At 50.0% G+C, this 26,262-nt stretch overlaps 1 protein-coding gene across 1 annotated transcript in view; it reads left to right on the top strand.

The window, feature by feature from the left end:
* The first annotated feature begins 1,151 nt into the window (after positions 1 to 1,151).
* The window catches only part of MARCHF9 (membrane associated ring-CH-type finger 9), a 44,285-nt gene continuing 19,174 nt past the window's right edge, over positions 1,152 to 26,262 (top strand). Inside the window, exon 1 of the mRNA XM_056859441.1 lies at positions 1,152 to 1,559. Coding sequence (XP_056715419.1) covers positions 1,167 to 1,559 — 393 coding nt within the window. The 5' untranslated portion in view covers positions 1,152 to 1,166. The remainder of the gene's footprint in view (positions 1,560 to 26,262) is intronic.

The raw sequence follows: 26,262 nt of genomic DNA, 5'->3' as shown, positions 1-26,262 counted from the left end.
CACCCTCCACGTGGTCCAGGCTGCTCGGCAGGCGGAGTGGCGCAGCTGTTACGCACCGGCCCCTCGCTGCCCCCGCCGCCGCCGCCCGTCCGCCCGCCCTCCCGTGCGCTCCCCCCCCCGGCGCGCTCCCCTCCCTCGCTCCCTCCCTCCCGCAATGTTTTATTTAACATGCTGTACCGGAAGGAGAAGCCATATTCCCCCTCCCGGGCTCTGAAGCAGGGCTGCGGCGCGCCCCAGCCCCCGGACGCCGGGGGTGGCCGGAGGGGAGCGCGGGCGGGCGGCCCCGGGGCGCGCCGGGGCGGGCCGCATAAAGAGGCGAGGGGCCGCAGCAGCGGGAGCCCGACAGACGCGCCTCCGCCCGCCCCGGCTGCTGGCCCGCTTGGCCATCCCGAGACCCGGGCGGCGGCGGCGATGCTGCTGCTGCTGCGGCTTCTCCTCCAGGCCCGGCGGCGCGGCGGCGGCGGCTGGAGGGGGCGGACGGCGCCGTAGCTCTGCAGACAAAAGGGCCGCCCGCCGGTGCGGCGGCCCCCCGAGGGGAGGCGGCGGCGGCGGCGGAGGAGGAGAGGGGCCCTGCGCCCGGCGCGGCGGGTAGGACTCCCCGGGAGAGCGGAGCCCGGAGGAGGGGAAGCCGCCGCAGGAGAGGAGGCGCTCCGCTTCTTTGCACCGCGCCGGCCGGATCCCAGCCGCCCTCCCCTCCGACGGGGCGGCCGCCTTGCGCTCTCGGCCCTGCCCCGCGGGGAGCGGCGGTCCGGCAGGGGTCTTAGGGGGAGAAGGCCCCCCCGGGGGGGAGGAGGGGGGCGCCTCCTCCTCCTCCTCCTCCTCCTCCTCTCCCGCCGCCGCCCGGGGGGCTCTGCCCGGCGCCTCGCCTGAACTCGGCCCCACCCGCCAGCCCCCACCCACCCCCCTTCGGTCCCGATCCCGGTAACCCCCCCCCAGGCACCTGTAAACACGCAACCTGCCCCCCCCATCCCGCCCGCCGGCATTCCCACGTTCGGGGCCCAACATGCGGCGCCTCGGCCCCCGCTCTCCCCGCCGGGCTTCCCCATTGCCGCCCCTCTCCTCCTCGGCCCCGTCCCCCCGTGCGGGGCAGGGGCGCAGCTAATCGCCCCCCCCCCCGAGCCCCCCTGCCCCCGAGCCCTGGTTGCCGCCGCCGCCGGAGGACGTCCATGATGTTCAAGTACCGGATCCGCATGTTCTTCAACGAGCTGAAGCTGCTAGTGCTGATGCGGCGGGGCCGCCCCGAGCCCGACGCCGGGGGCGGCCGGGGGGCGCCGGGCGGCGGCGGCGGCGGCGGCTGCGGCTGGCCCCCCTTCGCCGACTGCTCGGCCCGCCAGGACGACGAGGCCGAGTACTACGGCGGCGGCGGCGCCCACGCCCGGCCCCGCAGCCTGGCCCTGGAGGAGAAGGACCCCCGGCCCCAGACCCCCGGGCAGCACGCGGCCCAGCAGCCCCCCGCCGCCGCCGCCGGAGGAGCCCTGGACGCCGTGTCGCTCACCAGCAGCCTGGACAGTGGCATGAGGACGCCGCAGTGCCGGATTTGCTTCCAGGGGCCCGAGCAGGTCAGTGGGCAACGCCGCTGCCAGCCAGGGGAGAGGTCAGGGGGGGCTCTCCGAGGGTGGGCTTGGGCATGGGGGGAGAGCCGCCTGCAGCGGGCACCTCGGCCAGGCGGGAGGGGTAGAGCATCTGCCGGAACACAGGAAGCTGCCTTCTACCGAATCAGACCCTTGGTCCATCAAGTCAATGAGACAGCAAGGAAGACTTCCCCTAACTATGGAAGATCCACTGTTTTAGCAGTTGGTAATAGTAAGGACGTTTACCACATCATCATTGTCATCTCTGACTCTCTAGGGTCTCGGGCAGGGGTCTTTCCCATCACCTCCTCGCCTGGTCCCTTTAACCGGAGATGCTGGGGATCGAACCTGGGACTTCACGCCAAGCAGGTGCTCTGTCACTGAGCCACGGCCCCCCTCCGTGCAGAAGGTCCCAGGTGCGATCCCCAGCGTCCCCAGTTAAAGGGAGTAGGCGGTGTGAAGACCCCTGCCTGAGACGCCGGAGAGCCACCGCCGGTCTGAGTAGACAATACTGACTTCGATGGACCAAGGGTCTGGTTCAGTCTAAGGCAGCTTCGTGTGGGAAGAGGCAGAGGACTAGGGGTAAGCCTGGTGGTTCAAGGCCGGGTGACTGGGAGAGCAAGGATGCGGGCACGTGGCTGGGTGTAGTTTGGTGACTTCACCAACTAGCCAGGGTGCCCAGGTGTGGACTCGGTCGTCTGCCTGGCACCGAGCAAGAGGGTGATTTCCTATGATCAGAGATGATAAAGCCAAGGGTGTGGCAGGGTGTTGGGTCGATGGCGTTTGGACCAGACTCTCTGCTTCTCTGCTGAAGTTGTGGGAGAAGGATGTTGTTGTTTGGGTATCTCTGGATGTTGGAGAGCATCGTGGCCAGGCTTTGCTGAAGGTGTGTGCCAACCAGGCCATATCTTTGCCAAAACATTGAAAACTCTGTTAATGGATACAGAGAGAGGGAGAGTTGCTGAGGGTCAGGTTGTACCTTCTCTACTTGATACCATGACCGGGCGGTAGGAAGGGCGGGAAGGTACTGTGCCAACTGGGGAATATGTGCCAAGCACCGTCCACGTTTTGTAAGCATGCCATGAGATGCTGTGGTAGTATTGTCCAACGGGCTACATGTTCTGGTGGTATTACAGCCTCCTAAGAACTGTTGTGTGCCTGGGTGAATATCGTCCTGACTCGGTGAGCCCTGGATCGATGTGTGAAAAAAGGGCATATGGGTAGGGGCTTTTCCCAATCTTGCCACCTCCCCAGTCTTAGAGATTCACCTTCCTACGTTATCTGTTTCAAAGGAAACTCTTTTAATACATCATTTGAGGGGGGGGGGGTTGAAGGTGGGCTACATTTGATCAAAGGGGAAGGTGAAGGAAAAATGGGTGGATGAGGGGAGCGTGCCACCTGTAGAGAGGCACTGCCCAGGTGTTTGTGGGGACGTACTCTTTGAGGTACGAATGGGGCCTTCCATGAGCCAGAGGCCTGTACTACTTTGAGACGCTTGGGAAAAGGTCACGTCTCTGGGCAGGCTTGGATGCCCAGGCTTTGGGCAGGGACCGTGATATTGTACCCCCTTGGTATTGTACCCTGTTTGCTTCTGCTGAGGCGATCTCTCCAGGAATTCCTCCTCCCTCCTCCTCCTCCCAACCAGCTGCTGTTAGGAGTGAGGTGTGTGTGTGTGGGGGTTGTGCTGTGAAGACAAAGAAGAACTCTTACCCTGCGAATAGAGGAGAGTCAAGGCAGAAAAAAAGGGAGGATATTTGGAAACAGGATATGATGGAGAATGCTGGGGATTCCGGCAGGCAGAAAGCAATAGGGTGTTTAAAAGCTACGCCTGGCAAGTGGGCCTGGGCATTTGTGTGTTGGTGGGAAGGAGACCACACCTCCCGAGTAGTCGCGTTGGTTCTGAGAAATGCCACCTATTGATCCCTGTGGTCACCTCTTGCAGCAAAGGCGGGTTTCCCTCTTAAGAACCCCAAGCTCTTTTGGCTGTGCTCCCCCAGTAGCCTAATCTGGAGGTCTGAAGTGCACGAGCAGCTCGCAGGTTTGCGAAGGGATGGGTTTTGTGTGTGTGTGTGTGTGTGTGTGTGTTCTGCTTTTTTTTCCCTTGTGCGAGAGATACTGTAGTGTAGACAATGGGAACGTCTTCCTGAGGGTCCCCATGCCCTAGTTAGAGGAGCTGCAATGTATGGAGCTGACATATCTGGGAGCTTTTTTGCAGGATGAAAGGGAGGGTGGGCTTTGTTTACCGTGAAAATCCTTGCAGGTTTGAGAATATGAGAAGCGAGACCCCATCCCTTTGCTGAGCTGTTTTCATCCTTCCCTCCTGGGGACTTGCTTAAATACAGACAGACACCGGAGTGGAGATTAGGGTTTCCTTTGTGGTGGAATTTGTAATTAATCATGTTCTTGGAGATCAAGCCGCCACAGTATTTAATATTGTCAATTCCCCATGCAGATTGTCTAGGACAGAGAAGGTGGGTTCCGGCGCAGTCTTGATGGCACAATTTGGAAGAGTTTGGCCCGTAGTCTAGGGAGTTTGCATTAGGCTGCCAGAGCCGGAGGTAGAGGCATTTTGAAGAGGCCAGTATTGCACACAATGGTTTTTTTTTTCTTAGAGGCTGTACCTATGTTGGAAAAAAATGTCACACATGAAGCTGCCTTATACTGAACCAGACCCTTGGTCCATCAAAGTCAGTACTGTGTACTCTGACCAGCAGCGGCTCTCCAGGGTCTCAGGCAGGGGTCTTTCACATCACCTTCTTGCCTAGTCCCTTTAACTGGGTATGCCGGGGACTGAACCTGGGACCTTCGGCATGCCAAGCAGATGCTCTACCACTGAGCCACGGCCCCTCCTCATGATGTGAAGTGGTCCTGAATAATCCACAAACAAGGGAACTGTGCAGGATTGTCTGAGGAAGGTGGGGAAGGTTATGGAGCTAGTCAGAATTGTACTTTTTAAAAAATTCCAGATTACTCAATCTGGAATTTGCGATCACCGTCTCCCAGCAGCCTGTCACAAGCAGAACTTAGTTCCGGGAGAGGGGAATTGGCACATCCTGACTGCGAGCACAACATGATGCTTCGACTGTGTCCAGGGGTTACGATGGATGTGTGCGATTGTCCAAGCAGAAGTAGCAAGTTCCTCCAGAAGTGTTCAGTGGTACGGGGTGGCGAGAGGCGGTTGAGGGCGTGTTGACTTGTTTGCCGCTGAGGTATGGAAAGAAGTTGGGGTGTTGATGCGTGGAACAAAGGCTGTTGTTGGATCTGGCACTTTGCATACTGGTGGCGAATCACAGTCCACGTTGAGATAAGGGCGTGTTTTGTGTTGGAAAGTGGCACCGATATTCATTAGAACTGATGGAAAGAATAGAAGCCAAGTCACAGGGCAGGTGTCTTTGTAGGGTGTGATTGGTTTTATGGTTTACAAGTGAATGTGTGTGTATTTGCACGCATTGTTTTGCACACATTGTTTGCATGTGGAGCTGTGTGTGCAAACACCAGTTTACTTTTGGACCTGTCTATTTATACACAGGTTCAAAAAGGGTATTTGTGAGGTTCTGTTCATGAAGATGAGCATATATTTTTCATTTTCTGCACGTTCATGTGTGTTTGCATTGGGGAAATAGTGGAGTATTTTCACCTCTGGATGGTGGGGACACATGCATGTTTCTAGGCATGACTCAACGTACATACAGGCCAGGGGTGGGGAACCTTTTTTCCGCCAAGGGCCATTTGGATATTTATAACATCATTCGCGGGCCATACAAAATTATCAACTTAAAAACTAGCCTGCTATATTTGGTCAAACATTTAGCCAAGAGGCATGACTGGAGACGGCTCCGAGTGTCTGCCACGAAGAGAGACTCGCTTTTGAGCTCTGCTGTCCCCAGCTGGGCCCAAGAGATTCAGGCAGGCCAGCATCGTTCTGAGCTAGAGACCTGCCAGGACCCATGAAGGGCCAGACCAAATGATTTCGCGGGCCTTATACGGCCCCCGGGCCTGATGTTCCCCACCCCTGATATAGGCACATTTATATTTACTGTACTTGTGGCTGTCACATTTTGTTGGCATGTTCATGTGCCAAATATCCTTCTAGCAATGAAGATGTGTGTGTGTGTGTGTGTGTGCATGTATGTCCATGCAATCAAATTCCTGTCTCCAGTGTAGTTGTGAACATGTGTGCTTCAGTTCCCTTGTGTTAAAATAAACATAACTCAGGTGTGGAAGGAGAGCATAGATATGCCCACATGGTCTTGGAAGGTTCTTCCAAGTTGCAGCTGACTTATGGCAACCCTGTAAAGTTTTCAAGGCAAGCTACGAACAGAGGTGGTTTGCCATTGCCTGCCTCTGCAAGGCAACCGTGGACTTCCTTGGTGGTCTCCCATCCAAGTACTAACCAGGGCTGACCCTACGTAGCTGCTGAGATCTTAAGAGACCAGGCTAGCCTGGGCCATCCAGGTCAGGGATGCCCACGTGGATCGATATATTTTCTTCTGTGTTTGTACTGTCACTTGGCATTATGGGGTATCTGCATCTGCTTGCCCTGAGGAGAAGGCTTCTGGCTAAGAGAGGGACCTGCAAAGCAGGAAGTCTGTGGTTCAGTTATAACTTCTGCCGTAAACTTACTAGTTCAAGGCCGAGACCAGAGCCAGTGTGGTGTAGTGGTTAGAGTAGTGGAAGTTCTAGGAGATGAGAGTTTAAAACTCTCTGTCCAATTAGTCTGGGGCCTTGCGAGACCTTCTGCAATTCCACAGGGCTTGCAAGACAGAGATGTTCTGCCAGGCCTATGGTGGAGGACATCCATGGTATATATTATCATAGCTGGCCTCCCTGCCCACCTCCTCTTTGTTTATGTAATTCCATCTATTCTTGGTGGGGCCGGATTGCCTTTCTCCACCCGGTTCACTATGGCCCAGTGTGCTATTAATGTGCGCCAATCAGTCCAATGGATTTTATTGGTTTATTGTTAAATTTTATTGGTTTTAATTGTTAGCTGCTCGGAGCCCAGCCTTGGCCGGGAAGGAGCGGGTTATAAATCTAACAAAATAAAATAAATCATAAATAAATGTGATTGTACTTCCACATGGGCCACTTGTTATGTATATGTGGTTCATGCCCACTGGCAATTAATCTGCCATGCCCTGGCTGGCATCTCTGTAGTTTAGCTTGAGCCAGGATTCACTAGTATTTAGTTCCCAGTACTTGAGACAAGTGACTTAATTATATAGGGCCAGCCCAAGGCATTTTGATGCTTGAAGCAGACAGCCACCAAATGGCACCTCCCTCCCTGATACTAATTAATATGGAACAAAATCCATCAGGGAGTTCCTTGAGCTGAAGTGGTTCTGCATGAGATCCTATTCTGCCCTATCATAGCCTGATCCTATGTAGGTTTACTGAGCAGTAAGTAGGAGGAGGGATTGTGGCTCAGTGGAAGAGCCTTTGCTTCTCATTCAAAATGTCCCAGGTTGAATCCCCAGCATCTCCAATTAAAAGAATCAGGCGGTAGGTGATGTGAAAGACCTCCACCTAAGACCCTGGAGAGTCGATGCCAGCCTGAGTAGACAGTATTGGCCTTGAATAGACCAAGGCAGCTTTGTGCATTCACAAACAGGCTGGAAGCCCTTTTCTTTGGGGAAGGGTCGTGGCTCAGTGATTGAACATTGGCTTTGCAAGTAAGAAGGTCCCAGGTTCAATCCCTGGCATCTTCCGTTAAAAAGAACTAGGTAGTAGGTGATGTGGAAGACCTGTGCCTGAGACCTTAGAGAGCCACACTGAGTAGACAATATTGACCCTGATAGACAGTGGTCTGATTTAGTGTAAGGTAACTTCATGTGTTCAAGCCCCACTATGTTCAGCTGGGTATACTCCTGAGTGTGCCCAGGCATTTAAGCTGCCTTCCCTTGCCTAATTTTTTGTGGAACTCCCTGCCAACTTGGAAGGCTTTAAGAGGGGAGTGGACATGTTCATGGCTATCCATGGCTACTAGTCAAAATGAGTAATAGTCATGAAGCATACCTGTTCTCTCTAATATCAGAGGAGCATGCATATTATATTAGGTGCTGTGGAACACAGGCAGGATAATGCTGCTGTAGTTGTCTTGTTTGTGGCTTCCTAGAGGCACCTGGTTGGCCACTGTGTGAACAGACTGCTGGACTTAATGGGCCTTGGTCTGATCCAGCAGGGCTTTTCTTATGTTTTTATGGTAGTGTTTACCTGGGCCGGTTCACACACAGTAATGCAAACTGAATAGATGAAAAGGAAGTTTTGCAAGAAAGTATAGTGTACAGATACGCTTGACAGAGTGTGATTGAATGCAACACTCCATGGCAAATCTGGATTTGCCCCCGAGTAATGTGCAAAATTGCAGCAGCCGTAATAGCCCAGGCTAGCCCGATCTCGTCAAAGCTTGGAAGTTATGCAGGGTCAGTGCTTGGATGGGAGACCACCAAGGACAGGGGCTGCCATGGAGTAAAAGGCGATGACAAACCACCTCTGCTCATCTCTTGTCTTGAAAACCCCATGAGATGGAACATCATGGGGTTGCTGTGAGTCGGTGACTCGACTTTTCAATGCGTGAAATTGCCCTCCGCTTCATAATGAGAAGAAATTAAAGGTGAAAAAGGACCTGATGTGAACGCTATAGGGGTGGCTGTGATTTGTTCAGGGAAAACAGCCTGAAATGAGAAATCGTTGCTGGCTGTATGGGTGGGACAGAAGAGGGGTGCATTCTAAACTGCAAATGGCAGGCCAGGCGTTTCTTCTGGAGATTCAAGTGTGCTTGTGGAAGCTGACGCTTCTGAGCAAACACCTTCCTTCATAGCTCAAAGCCATGGCCTGAGCATGCTGGGGCCCCAAGTGAAGTGGATGAGAAACTAGATTAATTACTTTTGTTAAGGAGGCATCTGGCTGATTTACAGTACAATCCTAAACCCAGTGACACCCAGCAACTCCAGTTAAAGGGACTAGGCAGGTAAGTGATGTGAAAGACCCCTGCCGGAGACCCTGGAGAGCCGCTGCCAGTCTGAGTAGACAGTACTGACTTTGATGGACCACGGGTCTGATTCAGTACAAGGCAGCTTCATGTGTTCATGTGTTCAAGTGCCCATTGAAGTCAATGGCCTTAGAAGGGCATTCCTCTGCTTAGGTTGGCACTGTTAGGTCCTTGGTTTATTCCTTTATTTATTAATTAAAATGCTTCCATACCCACATGCACTTATACTGCCTTATACTGAATCAGACCCATCGAAGTTAGTATTGTCTACTCGGACTGGCAGCAGCTCTCTAGGGTTTTATGCGGAGGTTCTTCCCCATCATGTACTGCCAGATTCTTTAACTGGAGATGCCAGGTATTGAACCTGGGACCTTCTGCATGCCAAACAGGTGCTCTAACACTGAGCCATGTCCCTTCCCCTCCCCAGCTTTTTTTACACAGTATATAAGCATTATTATTATTGCTAGTACTATTAGCATTTGGTGCAGCTTAGTGCCTGGTGTAGTCCCCTCCTCCCTGCACGCCTCCTGTGTCCAAACTCAGATCTGCTCTTTTCTCTCCCTAAATTCCTTATGCTCAGGAGTATTTACATGCGGTAATGTTCTTTCCAAGTTACTGAGTCTGACAGCCAGAACCAGCAAGGCTTTTATGTCCTCCCTCCTTGCCAGCTGATCCTTAACCAGTCCTGCACCTATTATAGGGTTGCCAGGTACCTCTTTGCCACTGGTGGGAGGTTTTGGGGGCGGAGCATGTGGAGGGTGGGGTTTATGGAGGGGAGGGACTTCAATGCCATAGAGTCCAATTGCCAAAGTGGCCATTTTCTCCAGGTGAACTGATCTCTATCGGCAGGAGATCTGCAGCTATTACCTGGAGGTTGGCAACCCTAACCTCTTAGGTTCAGTACCTAAGAGGGTTCTTTTACACCCAGAAATATCTGCTATTGGTCCGTAGCGGTCTTTGTGTTGCGTTTTGTTTTCAGCGTTCTCGTTCAGGGCCTCTGCCACAAAAAGAAATCCCTCCTACCTGACCTCCTGAAGGTGCGTGGTGATCCCTGGGGTGTCTTGACACACAGCTGGAGAAATGCTGAGGAATATCAAAGGCCCAATGCTCTCTGGGCTTATTTAATTATGGGTTATTTCCCTTAGATTTCTCACGCGTTCGGTTTCTGGGACAGACGTGGGAGCCATGGCTTCCTTAACCGATTCTGGGTTGCTAGAATCCTCTGAAGCAGGGTGGTCTGTCGTTTCCACTTTTTAGAAAGCACGAGAGAGTGGGGAGTTCCTAGGGATAAAATCATAAGAAGAGCCCTGCGGGATGAGACCAGCGGTCCATCTAGTCCAGCATCCTGATCCACACAGTGGCCAATCAGTTGCCTCGGAGGGCCAACGAACAGGGCCTGGAGGCCGTGGCCTTCCCCCTAGCACTGGCATTCAGAGCTTTGCTACCTCTAAACATGAAGGTCCCTTTGGTCGCCATGACTGGTAGCCATGACTGGACCTCTCCTCCATGAATCTGTCTAACCCCCTTTCAAAGCCATCTATTCTCAGCGGCCATCACTACACCCACCGGCAGTGAATCCCACAATTGCTCCAGTTCTTACTAGCTTGAATCTCCCTTCACATGCCTGGGTGTTGCCATTTTTGCTTGGCGATTTAAACAATGGTTTGGTAACATCAAATGTGGCTCGCTTTTTGGCCAGAGTGGTTGCACTTAAGAAGAAACAACTTTCGATGCCTACCTCTGGCAACTTTTAGTTAGCTCGCTCCGCCCCTAGTTTATTTTAGCTAGGAATTTTATCTATCGGGCTGACGCCTGGTTTTTAGCACTGTTAATTTAATATTGTTTTATGTTTACTATGTTTACTACGTTTTATGTTTCCTATCCTTCCTTTGTGTTCTCCTCCCTCCCTCTTTCCTTGGTCCAAGACTGCGGTCATAGACCTAATAAATTATTATTATTAAACAAAGTAATTCCTGCTGTCTGTGTTGGTTGTCCGTTGGGTGCCCCTGAGTTCTGATATTATGGGAGAGGAGAGAGAAGAAACTCTATCCGCCTTTTTCACCCTGTGCATAACTTTAGAAACCTCTATCATGTCCCGTCCCCCCACCATCTGTAGAAGAAGGGGACCCCTGCTTTTTGCTCTGCTGCCCCATGCTTCAAACCTGGAGGTCAGCAGGTACCTTGGGCTATAATATGCCTTTAAATTCCAGGGTGAAACTGCCCCCTCGGCTCCCCTTTACCTGAAATGGGTTATAAAGGTTTTCAGTCAGGCTGGGGACATTTTTCCTGGGCAATAGCTGTCTCCTCTGTGCCTGTGAAATGTACCATCCATCACATTGTGGAAATTGGATCAAGGTGTTTGCCTTACCTGGGCAGTCTTACAAGAAATCCAGGGACCTCATTGGTCCTACTTAATTGTTGTGGTTGTCATCTGCTCTGTTTAAAACCCCCCCTCAAATCAGCATTTCCCAGGCAGTCTTCCATCCAAGCAGGGTTCAGGATCAGCCCTGCTTCACTTCCCACATGCATACAGTCCGTTCAGTGAATTCTGTGACTTAATAATAAATGTATCAAATTCTGTCTTGAGACCTTGTGATTTTTGGTAACTCTGTTATGGCTTGATGGGGTCGGGAAGAAGATTTCCTGCCATACACACACCAACATAAGATCCCCCAGCCACTCAACATTTCACCTGATTTATGACATGTGTACAGGGCTGCCGAGCGCCATCACAAGCCCCACCCAAAGATTCTCGCAGGGTCCTGCCTCGTTCATCCCAGACCCGGGCTGAACAACATATGAAATAAATCGCAGGACCTCTCCAGCTTCAGGGGCACCCATAGTGACTAGGGCCCCCAGGATTTTGACCCCTTATTTCTACTCTCTCAGCAACCCTGCATGTATATCCTACTTTTCTTCCATTGTGGAATTCAAGGCAGCGTGTGGAGGGTTCTCAGGGAGGCCTTTTATGCATGCCTGTTTCCCTCGCAGTCAACCCACCAATGACTTTGGGTCTTTGTTGTGATTATGCACGCCGTTTCCGACCCGTCAGAGGTCGCCTCGCTCTCCCCCTGCGTGTCCTCACGTTTTGGGCGCATTTTCAAATTCTAGATAAAACAGGTCTCTGAAAATGCGGGGAAACGCAGGGGGAGAGTGAGGTGACCTCTGGTGGTTGGAAATGTCATGCATAATCACAACAAAGACCCGAAGTCGTCGGAGGGTGACCATGAGGGAAACAGCCATGCATAAAAGACTGAAGTCTCCCACCCAGCCACTGTCTAGATCCTATCTTCCATAGCTACCGCAAGGTTGTGGTATCATGTGTCTTCATGTAGTAGGGCAGTATTCCTTACCAGTATGTGATCGGAATGGCAGGCAAAGATTTTTATGGGATTAAATGAGTTCCTAGAGATGCTTCATAGAAAAGTAAATCATAGAGGCGAGCAGTTGCCAGTATTCCAAGTGTGAACCCTTGTCAAATTTATGCTAGCGCGCTACAACCATTGCACAGGGTGCTCCTGTTTATATTTATGCCTCATCGTGAGATCCTGCGCGTGCTACTTTCTAATCAATGACTCACAACAACCAGTCTTCGACCTGTGGAAACTTGATGGATTATTCATCATCATGTCAATTATCAGTTGTATAATTTCAGTTCCCTGACCTAGATTGTCCAGGCTAGCCCAATCTCATCTGATCTCAGAAGCTAAGCAGGGTTAGCCCTGGTTAGTACTTTGAGGGGAGACCACCAAGAAAGACCAGGGTGGCTTTGCAGAGGCAGGCAAACCATCTCTTGCCTTGAAAACCCAATCTGGTTGCCATAAGTCAGCTGCCACTTGACAATACTTTCCAGCACCACCCTAGTTTCAGATAGACCTTCTTATCCTGGCTCTTTCCAATCTCTTGCTCTGAATGTTGAGGTGTTGAGGTCTCTGATTCTAAAAGCTGACCGTTGTCCTACCCTGCTGTCTGTATTTTCAACTGTGGCTGAAGAATGTTTCTCTGGGACTAACAGTGGCAACCCGACACACTTGAAAAGCCCATTGAAGTCTGTATACTGCCTAACTGCAGCTGACATCCTTGTATGTCTACTTAGAAGCAAGTTCCATTTTAGTCCCAGGAAAGTGTTCTCAGGATTGCTGCCTTAGTATGGACTGAGGAGGAAAGATGGATGTTAACATTTCCAGTCATGTTCATTAGCCATATATACTGTCCACCTGGGATTCTAGTGGTGCTCTGGAAGAATGGTTTTGGTGTTGGAAGCCATTTTCAAATGTTTTCATCCGTAGCACTAAAGGGATCTTGGTCCCTGTAGTTTTTTCCTGTGGAATCAAAGACATGGTGGAGAAGCTGGACTACTGGACTCTGTTCTCAGTGGCCTCAGGCGTGAACGATGTGCTAAATGTTCCATGTCACATACCCTTTGCAGACACCAGGGAGTGGGGAGGGGAAAATATTAAAAATTCCCAGCTGCCATCGTCACATTAGGATGATAATTTTAAAGAAGTTATAGAGACATTCTTGGAAGGTAGGTCTAGGATTGACTATTAATCGAGACTGTTTCTTGTGCAGAGACTGTATACCTCTGAATATCAGACCCCAGATGCAAATGTTAAATGACAGCCATCCTGTGGTTGCCCTGCTTGTGAGTTGTAGAGGCATTTAGCTGGTTGCTGTGCAGAACGGAGAACTAGTTGGATCTTGGCCTCATCCAACAAGGAATCTTTCACTGTAAACACCGCAACACAAGAACACTTCTGCTTCTTGCAGAAAAGACCACACGAACCATAAGGAGTTCCACATGGGCAGAGGGGGACCAATTCAGGCGGTGGACCCACACTGGAACGCTTTGTTAAATATGTGATTTTAAAGGAAACTGGACTTCTACTGCAGATAGATCACATCTGATGATCCCTATATATAAAGATGCTAGTAGAGGAATAAATGCTCTGACCTGGATGGCCCAGGCTAGCTGGATCTTGTCAGATCTTGGAACCTAAGCAGGGTCCACCCGGGATTCTAGTGGCGCTCTGGAAGGATGGTTTTGGTGTTGGAAGCCATTTTGTTACAGCCGTTGGCCAGCATAAAATAACAGAGCAGGTGTTGGAAGCCATTTTCAAATGTTTTCATCTGTAGCTCTAAAGGGATCTTGGTCCCTGTATTTTTTTCCCTGTGGAATCAAAGACATGACGGAGAAGCTGGACTACTGGGCTCTGTTCTCAGTGGCCTCAGGCTTGAACGATGTGCTAAATGTTCCTTGTTAGTACCTGGATGGGAGACCACTGAGGAAGTCCAGGGTTGCTACACAGAGGCAGGCAATGGCAAACCACCTCTGAATGTCTCTTACCTTGGAAACCCTATGGGGTCGCCATAAGTCGGCTGTGACTTGATGGCACTTTCTGCCACCAGAGAAATAAGTGGGAGTATCTATTTCAAAATGTCAATGTTAACAGAGGGGAAAAGGCTTGAGTTGTAGGGGCTGGCTTGTTTTGCTGATGGGGTGGGGTATCACAGTTCTTAAAGCAGATCCACAAAAGGCAGAAAGTTGGAAATAAAGTATCCAACAACTTTGATACCCTCTGTGCGTCAGCAGTCAGCAAGACCCAAGTATCTTTATGTATAAAGTGTTATTATACAACATGAGGAAGGGAGAGCAATAATCATAGGTTCTTCTTACCCTTTGGAACGCTGGCATAAAGATTTTTTATTTTTATGCAGCCTGCCGCTGAATCCTTCTGATTGCTTTGAATTCTTGTTATTCTTTTAGTGCACAATGCCCTAGTTGATAGATACTTAAATTGCTTTTGCTGCCACTGAGGCTGGGAAGGGGAGGGCTGGGCCCTAATCCGGCGGCATTGGCCCAGCCTGGGATGTGTGGAGCAGCTACGTTGCTCTTCCTTTGCTCGTAGGCTTACCCAGGCAACAGTCATTAGAAGCTTTGCAGAGAGCGGAGTCCAGTGGTGCTATGAGTCACTGGAGAGATGCAGCGCGTGCTGAAATGTCACCATAATTGCAAGCTTGGTTTGTCGTGTTGGCTCCAAGCTAATGGGGGAGACATTTCTATCTTGTGTGGAGCTGCCCTTGTGGGAGGTCTTGGCTACCCACTCAGGAGTCTGGGCTTCAGCAGAGCCAGGACTTAGTCCCTCCGTATCTGCTTTCAGTGCCAGGGCTCAGTCCCAGAACATGCAAATCAATTCCAAAGAAAAAACTGCGTCTGAGCACGTACAGAGTACTTTATGATCGCTGGCAGCACTGCATGTCTGGGGTGAAAGATCAGTAGCTGGCAGTAGGGTATAATTGCAAAAGGCCTCATCTGGGCCTCTGTGCTAACCTAAAGGCATTGCTCCCCTGTTAATAATATTATTGATCTAACTATTGAACAGCATTCGTATGCCCAGAAATAGGTGAACCCTAATTTCTGTACTGAGACTTATTAATTCCGCTTGTCCCCCACATTCTGGGATAGAACAGGGTCTTTGGTCGTTTATACATGGGAGTTGTACCTGAGATTCGTTGCTGGCTGGACCCACACTTTCCTGTTGGGAATCTATGTGCCAGCGGTCTCCAAGCTCCAATCAAGTCCCCGCCCCTTTAAATGCTGCTTTGCAATTGGCTTACTTGTCGTGCTTACTGTGAGAGAAACCCCCCCAAACCCAATTGCTGCATAAAAAAGCATTTTAAGTACAACAAGAACAAAAATGGAACAATCTAAAAGAGGGGGGGAATCCAAGCCTTGTTTTTTTTTTTAAACCCTTTATTCTGCTCAGAAAGGAATATGAAGTATTCCGAAGAAGCATGAAGTATGTTATATTTACATGCTTCTTTGTAATTGGCTTTGAGCGAAACCAAGCTTGCATGTCCCACACTTTGCTTTCTGCACGGGGATTTCACCCGGGCTTTGCTCAGGGAAGATGGAAGAGTCGGGTTAACAGAGGAATGGGAAGACCCGGACATCGTGAGGGCTGGGCACGAGGTTATCTTTAATGGACGGAAAACTCACGCATAACTCCAAGGAACAACCGATTCAGACTGGGGGTGAATGTGAGTGAAAGTACCCTTGGTTTAGAATCTTTCTGCAGTTTCAGACCCTAGTCTCCTCCAATATGATAGACTTGCAGCTCCGAAGTCCTGTCTCTTAGCTCCCGTCTCTCCCTCTGCCCCAACTCTGTTGCGCTGAAAGACATTGTGATTGGATGGCCTTCCCTGATGTGACAGACAGAAGAATCTCTGGCTGTCATTGACTGGTTCAGCTGATCGGATGTTGGAGAGAGCCAAGACAGGTAGAATCGTCTGGGAAAGGAGTGGCAGGAAGAACTCGGGCCTAGGAAAAAAGGTGGCACCTCACCTGAAAAGCACTAGTTGGAAGGGGTCAGATGCTATTGCAGGCTGGGGGCGAGAAAGGGCAAATGGCCAAGAAAGAAAGCCGCAGTTGCAGAGGTGAGGAAAGGCCTGAATCAAGCCTGAACTGACCCTAGAAGCTAAAATGACTAAACTGAGGCTGTCGTACTTTGGTCACATTATGAAAAGGCAAGAGGTACTGGAAAAGACAATCATGCTAGGAAAAGCTGAAGGCAGCGGGAAAAGAGGAAGACCCAACAAGAGATGGGTAGACTATAAAGGAAGCCACGGCCCTCAGTTTGCAAGATCTGAGCAAGGCTGTTATAGATGGGACGTTTTGGAGGACATTGATTCATAGGGTCGCCATGAGTTGGAAGCAGCTTGACAGCACTTAACACACATACACAGTTTTTGTAAAACATTCTGGTCTTTGCTTTCTGTAGAACCAGAATGGTGACCCCCCCCTTCATTGCTGAGTTCCCTGACTTGTACTCTCCAAGTAAAAGCTTGCTTTACTACTGTTTAGCATGTATTTAGTGCTAACAGCTTGCTAGGAGCTGTGTGGAATATTGAAGTGACGGTTCTTTGCTTAAGGAGGCTTCCAATTTTAAGGTTGCGTGCACACCATTGCTAAAAATCTTGGTAAGGTCAAGCATTGCTTTAGAAGAGTCCAAAAACGCCGGCCTGGATCTAAAACGGTGGTGTGGTGTGGTTGCTGCCAAGAAACACCTCAGCATCTGTGGATAACCTCCCCATTGAACCACGTTAGTCCAATTCTCCCATATCATGTGGAATAGCTCCCTCCCTTTAGGATGGAGGTCTATGCTGCTGTGATAAGCCAGTAAACATGTGGTTAAGGGCCATCATGTGGAATGTTGCATAACCTGCATTCCTTAGCATTGTATGTCCCACATCACCTTGATGTAGTTGTCCATGTAGAGAATAGACTGCTACGGTCATACCGAAGCAGTTTGCTGGCAACCACCACATAATGGTAATGTGATGCTCATCCTAGTACAGGGGTCTCAAAACTGCGGCTCCAGAGCCGCATGCAGCTCTTTGGACCGTTGAGTGTGGCTCTCCGAACTTGGTTCGGAGCCCCTGCTCTTGCGCCCGCTCGCGCCGGCAGCCAGGCTGCGGAGCCGGCGCGCCTGAGAGAGAGAGAGAGCGGGCGAGTGGCCGTGCTGTCTCTCCCCCCCCCCCGCCATGGAGAATGGCCGGGTCCCCCTTTCCCTTGCCCTCAATGGTTGGGAGGCTAAAGCCTCCCCTCCCCTCTAGCCGTGCGATTGCTGGGCTGGCGGCTCGGCGGTTCCTGCCCCCCCCCCACCTATCAGCTGTTGGGCGGGGTGGGCTTCCTTTGGTAGACCTGGCCTCCGGCTGAGTCCCATTGGGAGGCCAAGTCTACCCACTGGCTTTCTTGGCGGTAGACCTGGACTCCGAGGAGGGGAAAAAAGTCCCCCTTCAGAGGCCAGGTCTATCAATTGGCTTCTATGGGCCTCCGGAGGCCAGGTCTACTGCCAAGAAAGCCAATGGGTAGACATGGCCTCCCAACGGGACTCAGCCGGAGGCCAGGTCCACCAATAGGCTTTTATGGCCGTAGACCAGGCCTCCAGACGAGGACTCCGGACGGGGAGGGGGAAATGGCAGGAACTTATAATTTAATTTTTATCAATAAATAAGATCACTATTAAGTATGATATAAAGTTTTATTCAGTGTACCTATAGTTTAATTAAGACTTAAAACTACCTATATAGTTTAAATTTAAGAAATTTGACTCTCAAAAGAAATCTCAATCGTTGTACTGTTGATATTTGGCTTTTTTGACTAATGAGTTTGCTGACCCCTGTCCTAGTACGATGTGGTGAATAGATCCCTACCTTCATATGATTGTTATGAGGATGAATGAGGTACTGTACTCTAAAGCATGTTGTGTGCCACAAAGTGCTTAATAATAATAATAATAATAATAATAATAATAATAATAATAATAATATCTTTATCCTTCTATCCTGCTCTCCCCGGCAGAGCCAGACTCAGAGCAGCGAACAACAAATTAACGCATCAGTACATTAAATTAAATTAAATAATACATTAAAACCACTTGCATACAATTAATAAAAGCCCCATGTATATAACAAACTCTAATAGTAGTAAGACAAGTCTGTGGGTGTGTTGCTGTTATTCTGTACATGGATACTAGTCATGATGCATATCTATTCTCTCCAGGATCAGAGGAGCATGCCCATTATATTAGGTGCTTTGGAACACAGGCAGGACAATGCTGCTACAGTCGTCTTGTTTGTGGGCTTCCTAGAGGCCCCTGGTTGGCCACTGTGTGAACAGACTGCTGGACTTGATGGACCTTGGTCTGATCCAGCATGGCTTTTCTTATGTTCTTATGAGAGCCAGCATGGTTAGTGGTTAGAGCATTGGACTAGGATCTCACAGGGTTGTTGTGAGGATAAAATGGAGAAGGAGTGGACGAGGTTGTAAGCCTTGTCAGGTTGCCATTGGGAAGAAAAGCAAGGTATAAATAGCTAAATAAATAAATGTCAAGATTCAGTGCTGGATTCAAAATTCAACTTTGGAGCATTTCAATTTAAATTCTTGCATTATTATTATTATTAATTCCATGTGTTGCCCGCCTTTCTCACTGAGACACAGTGGATTACTAAATAGGGAAAGCAATTCAGTCAGATGGCAAGGGCGAGTTCCTTACTCTTAAGGATTTGCAGAAACAGACTGGGAAGCATCATGACAGGGACACACAAAATCTATTTGTTGGAGCTGTTAGACTGTTCAGTCATTGAGGGGGTCATATTGTTGTTGGCTTCATTTGTACAACACCTAGTACAGTAATCAGCAAGGTATAAATTGCAGTCTTGAGTGCGTACAAACCGTACTGAATGAAAGTTCATGAGCCACAGGAGACTCCAATCAGAATTTTCGGCCATCGCAGGGGTGGGGCTTCCTGTCTATGTGTAATACCCCCATGATTAAGAGAAGCCAAATAAATTATGTGCAGAAAACATTCAGAGATTGTGCAATGACTTTCTTCCTGCAATCTATATAGTTCCCAAAATCCATCTTACTTGGTGTAGATTTTGGGAAACCTTGGCAGAGAATTTTTCAAATCTCATGTATGTATTAATTAGCCAAAGATGATTTCTGGTTTTGGCTTTGTTGTCTTTTAGTAATTGATCTTCAAAGTTGCTCGGTGATGGCTGCTGTGGTTTGAGAGATGGCCGTTTTTAAAGAAAGCCGTGTCTGTTGGAATACGGGGAAATCCTGGCGTTGTAGTCACGCTTCTTTGGGAGGGAGAGTGGTATTCCCAGGTTGGATATGTTTTTCACCGCCCCGCCCCCCCATACACGCACACTCCAGTCACAGTCTTTCATTTCTGCATATGGGAAAGTTCACATTCTGCACACAGAATAAACTTCGTAGTTCTGCTTCCGACTCAGGCTCTACCCCAAAAATCTCCAGGTATTTCCCAACCCGAAGCAAAATCCACACAGGCTTCCTCAGAAGTGCAGGTCCCTTCACCCGCCCGTTTCTGCCCCTTCAAACCTCAGGTGGCTGAGATGTACCTCTGCCTTGGGGCAGTTCTACCAGGCCTGTCCTGGTTTGGTAACCTTATCTTGGCCCAGCTGCTCCTTTAGGTTCCTTTTTCTTCCTCCTTTGCGCCCTCTCCGCCTTTTTCGGGCAGTTTGTATTCCCCACGTCCCCTGTCTTTTCTGACACCTCCCTTTTTATCCCTGGGGCTCCCCTACCCTGGGCAAGCCCAACACCGCCCCTCCCTTCAGCCAGCATGGTGGTGTGGTTAAGAGCGGTGGTTTGGAGCGGTGGACTCTGATCTGGAGAACCGGGTTTGATGCCCCACTCCTCCCCATGAGCGGCAGAGGCTCATCTGGTGAACCGGCTTGGTTTCCCCACTCCTACACATGAAGCCAGCTGGGTGACCTTGGGCTAGTCACAGCTCTCTCAGCCCCACCTACCTCACAGGGTGTCTGTTGTGGGGAGGGGAGGGAAGGGAAGGTGATTGTAAGCCGGTTTGATTCTCTCTTAAGTGGTAGAGAAAGTCGGCAAATAAAAACCAGCTTTTCTTCTCCTCCTCCTCCTCTCCCCACCCCTTCCTTGCCTTGCCCATCTTCACATTTGTTGATGTTATACACATCCTGGAACGCTGGAAGCCATATACAAGGTGTGAGCCGTGAGCCATGTTTTAAGGCACATGGACTATCTATTTTAAAATAAAGCCACACAGAATAAAAGGCTTTAATTTTTATTTTTTACCTTGTACAACATTGGTGTATACGTCAGGAGGTGTATTGTAAAATTGTGTATCTAGGACCACTAAGGAAGGCCTGTAAAAAGCCGAAACGCTTCTGGTCAGATTTTGGTCATTTTATGTACTAAACATCAACTGTTATGTGTTGGTAATATTTGTAACTATGTTTGTGTTTCTTTAGGAAGCCTGTATTTTAGGCCCTGTGTTTTTAAATACAATTGTGCACAATATATAATTAAAAAATAGATTTATTGCTTGTTATATTAGATAGTGTTTTGCTCAACCCCTTTGGTTTCCCCTTTGTATAGGGCTAGCCAGAGGCCCCTGCTGTCTCCCGTGCCCCCCAACTAATGCCCTGGGCTGGCAACCCTCCTGCCCCTTCTGCTGCGCTCAACCTCTGCCTGGTGCCAGGGGAGATGTCCTGCAGCTGGTGCACCTCCACTGCCGCTGGGCCCTGCCAGGCGGCTGCTGCGGCCCTTCTCCCCAGGTGCCCCCCACGCCGCATCCTGGAGCAGCTGCTGCCTTTCGCCAAGCGGGCGGGGCCTCCTGGCCTCCTTTGCAGCCTCTGTGCCCCATGTGGGCTGTCTCCCCATCCTCGCGAGGAGCTTAGAGCAGCAGACATAGTTCTTCCCTCTTCTATTTTATCCTCCTTTTAGGGAGGCCAGCCTCCAAGTGGGACCTGGGGATCCCCTGGAATTACAGCTTATCTCCAGTCTAGAAAGATCAGGTCCCCTGGAGAAAATGGCTCCTTTGGAGGGTGGACTGTGTGGCATTGCACCCCACTGAAGTCCCTGTGCTCCCCAGGCTCCATCCCCAAATCTCCAGGAATTTCCCAACCTAGATCTGGCAATCCTACGCCCCCATCCTCCACTGGTGGCCAGGGGGAACCTGGCAACCCTACCTCCTTCCAGTCCTGTGAGATAAGTTGGGGTGAGTGAACATAACAAATCCAAGGTCGTTCTGGGTGGGATTTGAACCTGGGCCTCCCCAGCACTAATCCCACTCTCTAACCACTGCACCCCTCTTTCATTGTTGTGAGTTGGAGAGAGTGGACAGGGAGAAGCTTTTCTCCCTCTCTCATAATACTAGAACACGGGACCATCTGCTGAAGCTGGAGGGTGAGAGATTCAAAACAGATGAAAGGAAGTATTTCTTCACACAGCACATGGTTAAATTGTGGAACTCCCTGCCCCAGGATGGAGTGATGGCTGCCAACTTGGAAGGCTTTCAGAGGGAAGTGGACATGTTCATGGAGGAGAGGGGTATTCATGGCTCCTAATCAAAATTGATACAAGTCATGATGCTTACCCATTCTCTCCAGGATCAGAGGAGCATGCCTATTATATTAGGTGCTGTGGACACAGGCAGGATGGTGCTGCTGCAGTCGTCTTGTTTGTGGGCTTCCTAGAGACTTCCTAGGTTGGGCCACTGTGTGAACAGACTGCTGGACTTGATGGGGCCTTGATCTGATCCAGCATGGCCTTTCTTATGTTCAAAAGTACCGTTTGCAGGCAGCTCTCTGTGCGAAGCTCTTTGAACATTCCCAAGTGCTATCTAATCACTAAGCATCATCATCATCATTATAAGTCCTCTGCCCCTTCCCTAAGGTTACATGATTTGAGGGTCCGTGAGGACCGGGGCAGTAGTTTGGATTGGCCTCAGATCAAGCCCTACGTGTGGGAGCAGCCAGGGATTCAGGGTGAGGAGCTGAATTGAGCAGGGCCAGCAGGCGTGCGCCACTGGGCACAGAGAGAGCCATGCTGCGAGTCCCTGAATTGTTTCCACCGTTGCCTCCCACATACCATGTGCTGTCAGCAGCCCCGTGGCTCTGCAGGGAAGTGTGTGTATGTGTGTGTGAGAGAGAGAGATGGGGGGGGGGGAGTGGAAGCCAGGCAGCAGCAAAGGGAATTAGCCAACCATGAAATTGCCGCTTACAATACCCAGCTCTGCCTGTGGCATGTTCCAGGCCTGGGCTGGCAGATGACTCCTTGGCACACCTCTTCAGCGACAGAGACTTGCTTACACATCAGCTTCTGGAGAAGAGGGCTGGGGGGGTGGTACAGAGCTTCCACCTCGACTGGTACAGAGCGCATGTTGGTTGGCACTTGGGCAGAAGGGTAGCCAGATCTTTGACTGCGAATTCACAGTAGCTTCAAGGGAGGAAACTAAAAGGGAGTGTGTACAACAGTGGAAATGGGTGATAAAGCCCGGTATTATTTTTCATGTGTTGAGAAATATACCCCTTACACTCCCCTGGGGCTTGCAACGTGTAAATCACCTGAGAATGGATTCAGGTGACCTGTTGGTATTGTCCTAAATTCAGCATTGGCAAGCGTTCTTGCCACTGACAGCTACTGCCCGCAGGAGAAATAGGTCCTCCCTACAACCCACCTGAGTTCAGAGGGTGGAGTAACTCTCCTCCAATGTTCCCAGTGACCTAGGCTGCATCAGCACATCGTTGGCTATTGCGCTGTCGGTCCAGTCGCAAATGATTTATGTCGTGCAACGGTAGCCGTCCATGTGTGGACGCAACCCCAGTTAGAAAGAACTCTTCCACAAAAATACTTCCCGTCGCAGTTAAAATCTGATCACTTTATTGTGAGTTGGGAAACAGCCCTTTCCCTTGGTTTGACAAGACCTGGTTGTTATTGAGGGGGCGACACTGACCACTCAGGCCGGTTGGCTATTTCAGACAACTGAAATCTGAGCCGCTCCCACCTGTAGAGAGCTGAATCTGGTCTGGCTCACATGTCGTTTGTAAGCAAGGAGAGGTGAATCATGGTAGAGACCTAACGCAGGTTTGGGGCACTGGGGCTAGCAGTACCTGTCCTGCATGCTTGCACCCCCGTATTACCTGTTCAGCTCATATCCTAGCAAAACACCATGCCACCAATGCTTCCCACCCCCTACCTCCCCAAAAGGAAAAGAAGAAGAAGAGTTGGTTCTTATATGCGGACTTTCTCTACCACTTAAGGAAGAATCAAACCGGCTTACAATCACCTTCCCTTCCCCACAACAGACACCCTGTGAGGTAGGTGAGGCTGAGAGAGCTCGAAGAGAACTGTGACTAGCCCAAGGTCTCACAGCTGGCTTCATGTGGAGGAGTGGGGAATCAAACCCCAGTTCTCCAGATTAGAGTCCACCGCTCTTCACCACTACACCATGCTGGCTCTCTGGCTGTAACAGTGGGCTTGCCCTGACTTGAATGGCCCAGGCTACCCTGATCTTGTCAGATCTCAGAAGCCAAGCAAGGTCAACCCTGGCAAGTATTTGGATGGGAGACCTCCGGGGAATACCAGGGTCGTGACGCGGAGGTAGGCAATGGCAAACCACCTCTGAATGTCTCTTGCCTTGAAACCCTCCCTGGGAGTCTCCATAAGTCAGACGTGACTTGACGGCCAAAGAAAAGTGGTCTTGAACTGGCTTACCCTTAGCGAAAGGAGGAGCACCAAAATATATCCCCCCAGCCTCTTCTCCGAACACTTGAGTTCTTCTTTATCTGCATGCTGTGGTCAGGTCAGATCTGGTTTTATGTATTTTTGAGCCTCGAGGTTCTGACAGGATTTTTATATTGGGAGTTCGTATCATTTCCCTGTTATTTTAAGGCCCCCAAAGGCCCGTGCTGTTACCAGAGTTGAACTCGGGAAGAGAAGAGCCGTAGCTGAGTGGCAGGCCGCATGCTGGGTCCCCGGCGACCAGTTCAAAGGAACTTGGGTAGCAAAATGTTGACCTGCGTGTGGTCAACATACAGTGCCATCCTAAGCAGAGTTACACCACGCTGAGTCCCTGGAAAAGTCAACGGGCTTGGAAGGGTATAACCTTGTTTAGGATTGCCCTGTAAATGACATACCAGCTGTCTGTGTGGAGGTCGGGGTTGCCAGGTCTCTCTTCGCAACCAGCGGGATGTTTTGGGGGTGGTGCCTGAGGAGGGTGGGGTTTGGGGAGGGGAGGGACTTCAATGCCATCGAGTCCAATGGCCAAGGCAGCCATTTTCTCCAGGGGAACTATTGGCTGGAGATCAGTTGTAATAGCGGGAGATCTCCAGCTAGTACCTGGAGGCTGGCAACCCTAGCCATAGAGTCCAATTGCCAAAGCAGCCATTGCCTCCAGGGGAACTGATCTTTGTCGGCTGGAGATCAGTTGTAATAGCGGGAGATGTCCAGCTAGTACCTGGAGGTTGGCAACCCTAGCCATAGAGTCCAATTGCCAAAGCAGCCATTGCCTCCAGGGGAACTGATCTTTGTCGGCTGGACATCAGTTGTAATAGTGGGAGATTTCCAGCTAGTACCTGGAGGTTGAAGCAAAAAATCACCTATTGATTTTTTGTTTATTGTGATTTGCACTGTCTTTGTTTATTTTCACTATTGTTAGTAAAATTTGCACAGTATTTCTATACTAATTAGTCATGAGTTATTGAGCCTTTGTACTGATGTTTGTTTACTTGAGTACCTGGAAGTTGGCAACCCTAGCCATAGAGTCCAGTTGCCAAAATGGCCATTTTCTCCAGGTGAACTGATCTCTATCAGCTAGAGATCAGTTGTAATAGCGGGAGATCTCCAGCTAGTACCTGGGGGTTGGCTGTCTTAGTGGAGGTCATTGTGTTTGTTTGTTTGTTTGTTTGGAGAAGCGTTCTTTGAGCCCTCACCTGGAGCCTGAAGTGACACCAGTTTACCACCCCAAGAATACCTCAGTTTGCGGGAGTGCAACAGATCTGGAAGCTTGTTGAATTGCCTGCCCAGGAGATGATTTAGGACTGCAGCGCTAGCGTCCTGCTTAAACTGCTTGCGCTTCTTCTGATCAAGGGTCTGAGTTCTGAGGGGGTCAGGGTGACTTACATCATCCTGACCTGCTCCATCATAAACTCACAAAAACCCTATGAGGTAGATTAGGCAGAGAGGAAATGTGCAGGGCGGAGTAAGGTGTCATTGGCTGGCTGGCAGAGCCTTTGGGTTCTCATCCAGTGTGATGTCATGGTTAGAATGTGAAAGTAGGATCTGGGAGATCCAGGTTCAAATCTCTACCCCGCCATGGAAGCTTATTGGGTGATCTTGGGCCTGTCACATATTCTCAGCCTAGCCTACCTCACAGGGTTGTTGTGAGGAAAACATGGAAGAGATGAGAATGCTGCAAGCTTTGGGTCCCCATTGGAGAGAAAGGCAGGCTATGAATGAGATCAGTAAATAGGGCTGCCAATCTCCAGGTACTAGCTGGAGATCTCCTGCCATTACAACTGATCTCTGGCCGATAGAGATCAGTTCCCCCGGCTAGAGGTCAGTTGTAATAGCAAGAGATCTCCAGCTAGTACCTGGAAGTTGATACAAAAGGTCACCAATACTGCAAAGTAACTGCTACAAAAATTATCCAAATACTATTTCATTGATTACAATACAAAAGTGCAAAAGCGTCACCATACATATACTTCAATTTGGAAGAGACCACAAGAGACTATTCCTAGCAGAGCTATTCCTAGCCTATCGAGTCTATAGGTCCCATATTAAGAACAAAAACGAGTGCTGGCTGAAGAAGCCAATTTTTTTTTGGCGAAAACGCTACTCATCCGGAAGGCGTTCCTGTGCAACGTTGGGGCACTATGTGCAACGTTCGGGCACTTACCTTAGCTTCGCCCATACTTTCATGCTGTACTGAACTTTGTTATTGTAGCAGACTTTAATTGTGTCAATTTCATTGAGGGGCGCCAGCCCATTTCTTCAACAATTTTTCCCCTGTTTTGGGGGTGATTCATGTATAAATAACTGTAATGTTCCCTTGTATGTCTGTTGTTTGTTCACTTCCATTCACTAAGTATATGTATGGTGACACTTTTGCACTTGTATATTGTAATCTATGAAATAGTATTTGGATAGTTGGCTGCATACTGGTTTTTTGTAATAGTACCTGAAAGTTGGCAACCCTAGTTGGACTAGATGACCCTGGTGGTCCCTTCCAACTCTATGATTCTATGAAATTTGGGGGTGAAGTCTGGGGAGGGAGGGGAAGGTTGCCAACCTCCAGGTGATGGCTGGAGATCTCCCACTATTAGAACTGATCTCCAGCCGATAGAGATCATTTC

Source organism: Euleptes europaea, chromosome 1 (assembly GCF_029931775.1).
Source record: "Euleptes europaea isolate rEulEur1 chromosome 1, rEulEur1.hap1, whole genome shotgun sequence".
NCBI classification, from domain to species: Eukaryota; Metazoa; Chordata; class Lepidosauria; order Squamata; family Sphaerodactylidae; genus Euleptes; species Euleptes europaea.
Note: the sequence above shows the minus strand (reverse complement) of the source record. Positions and strands in the feature narration are given on the sequence as shown.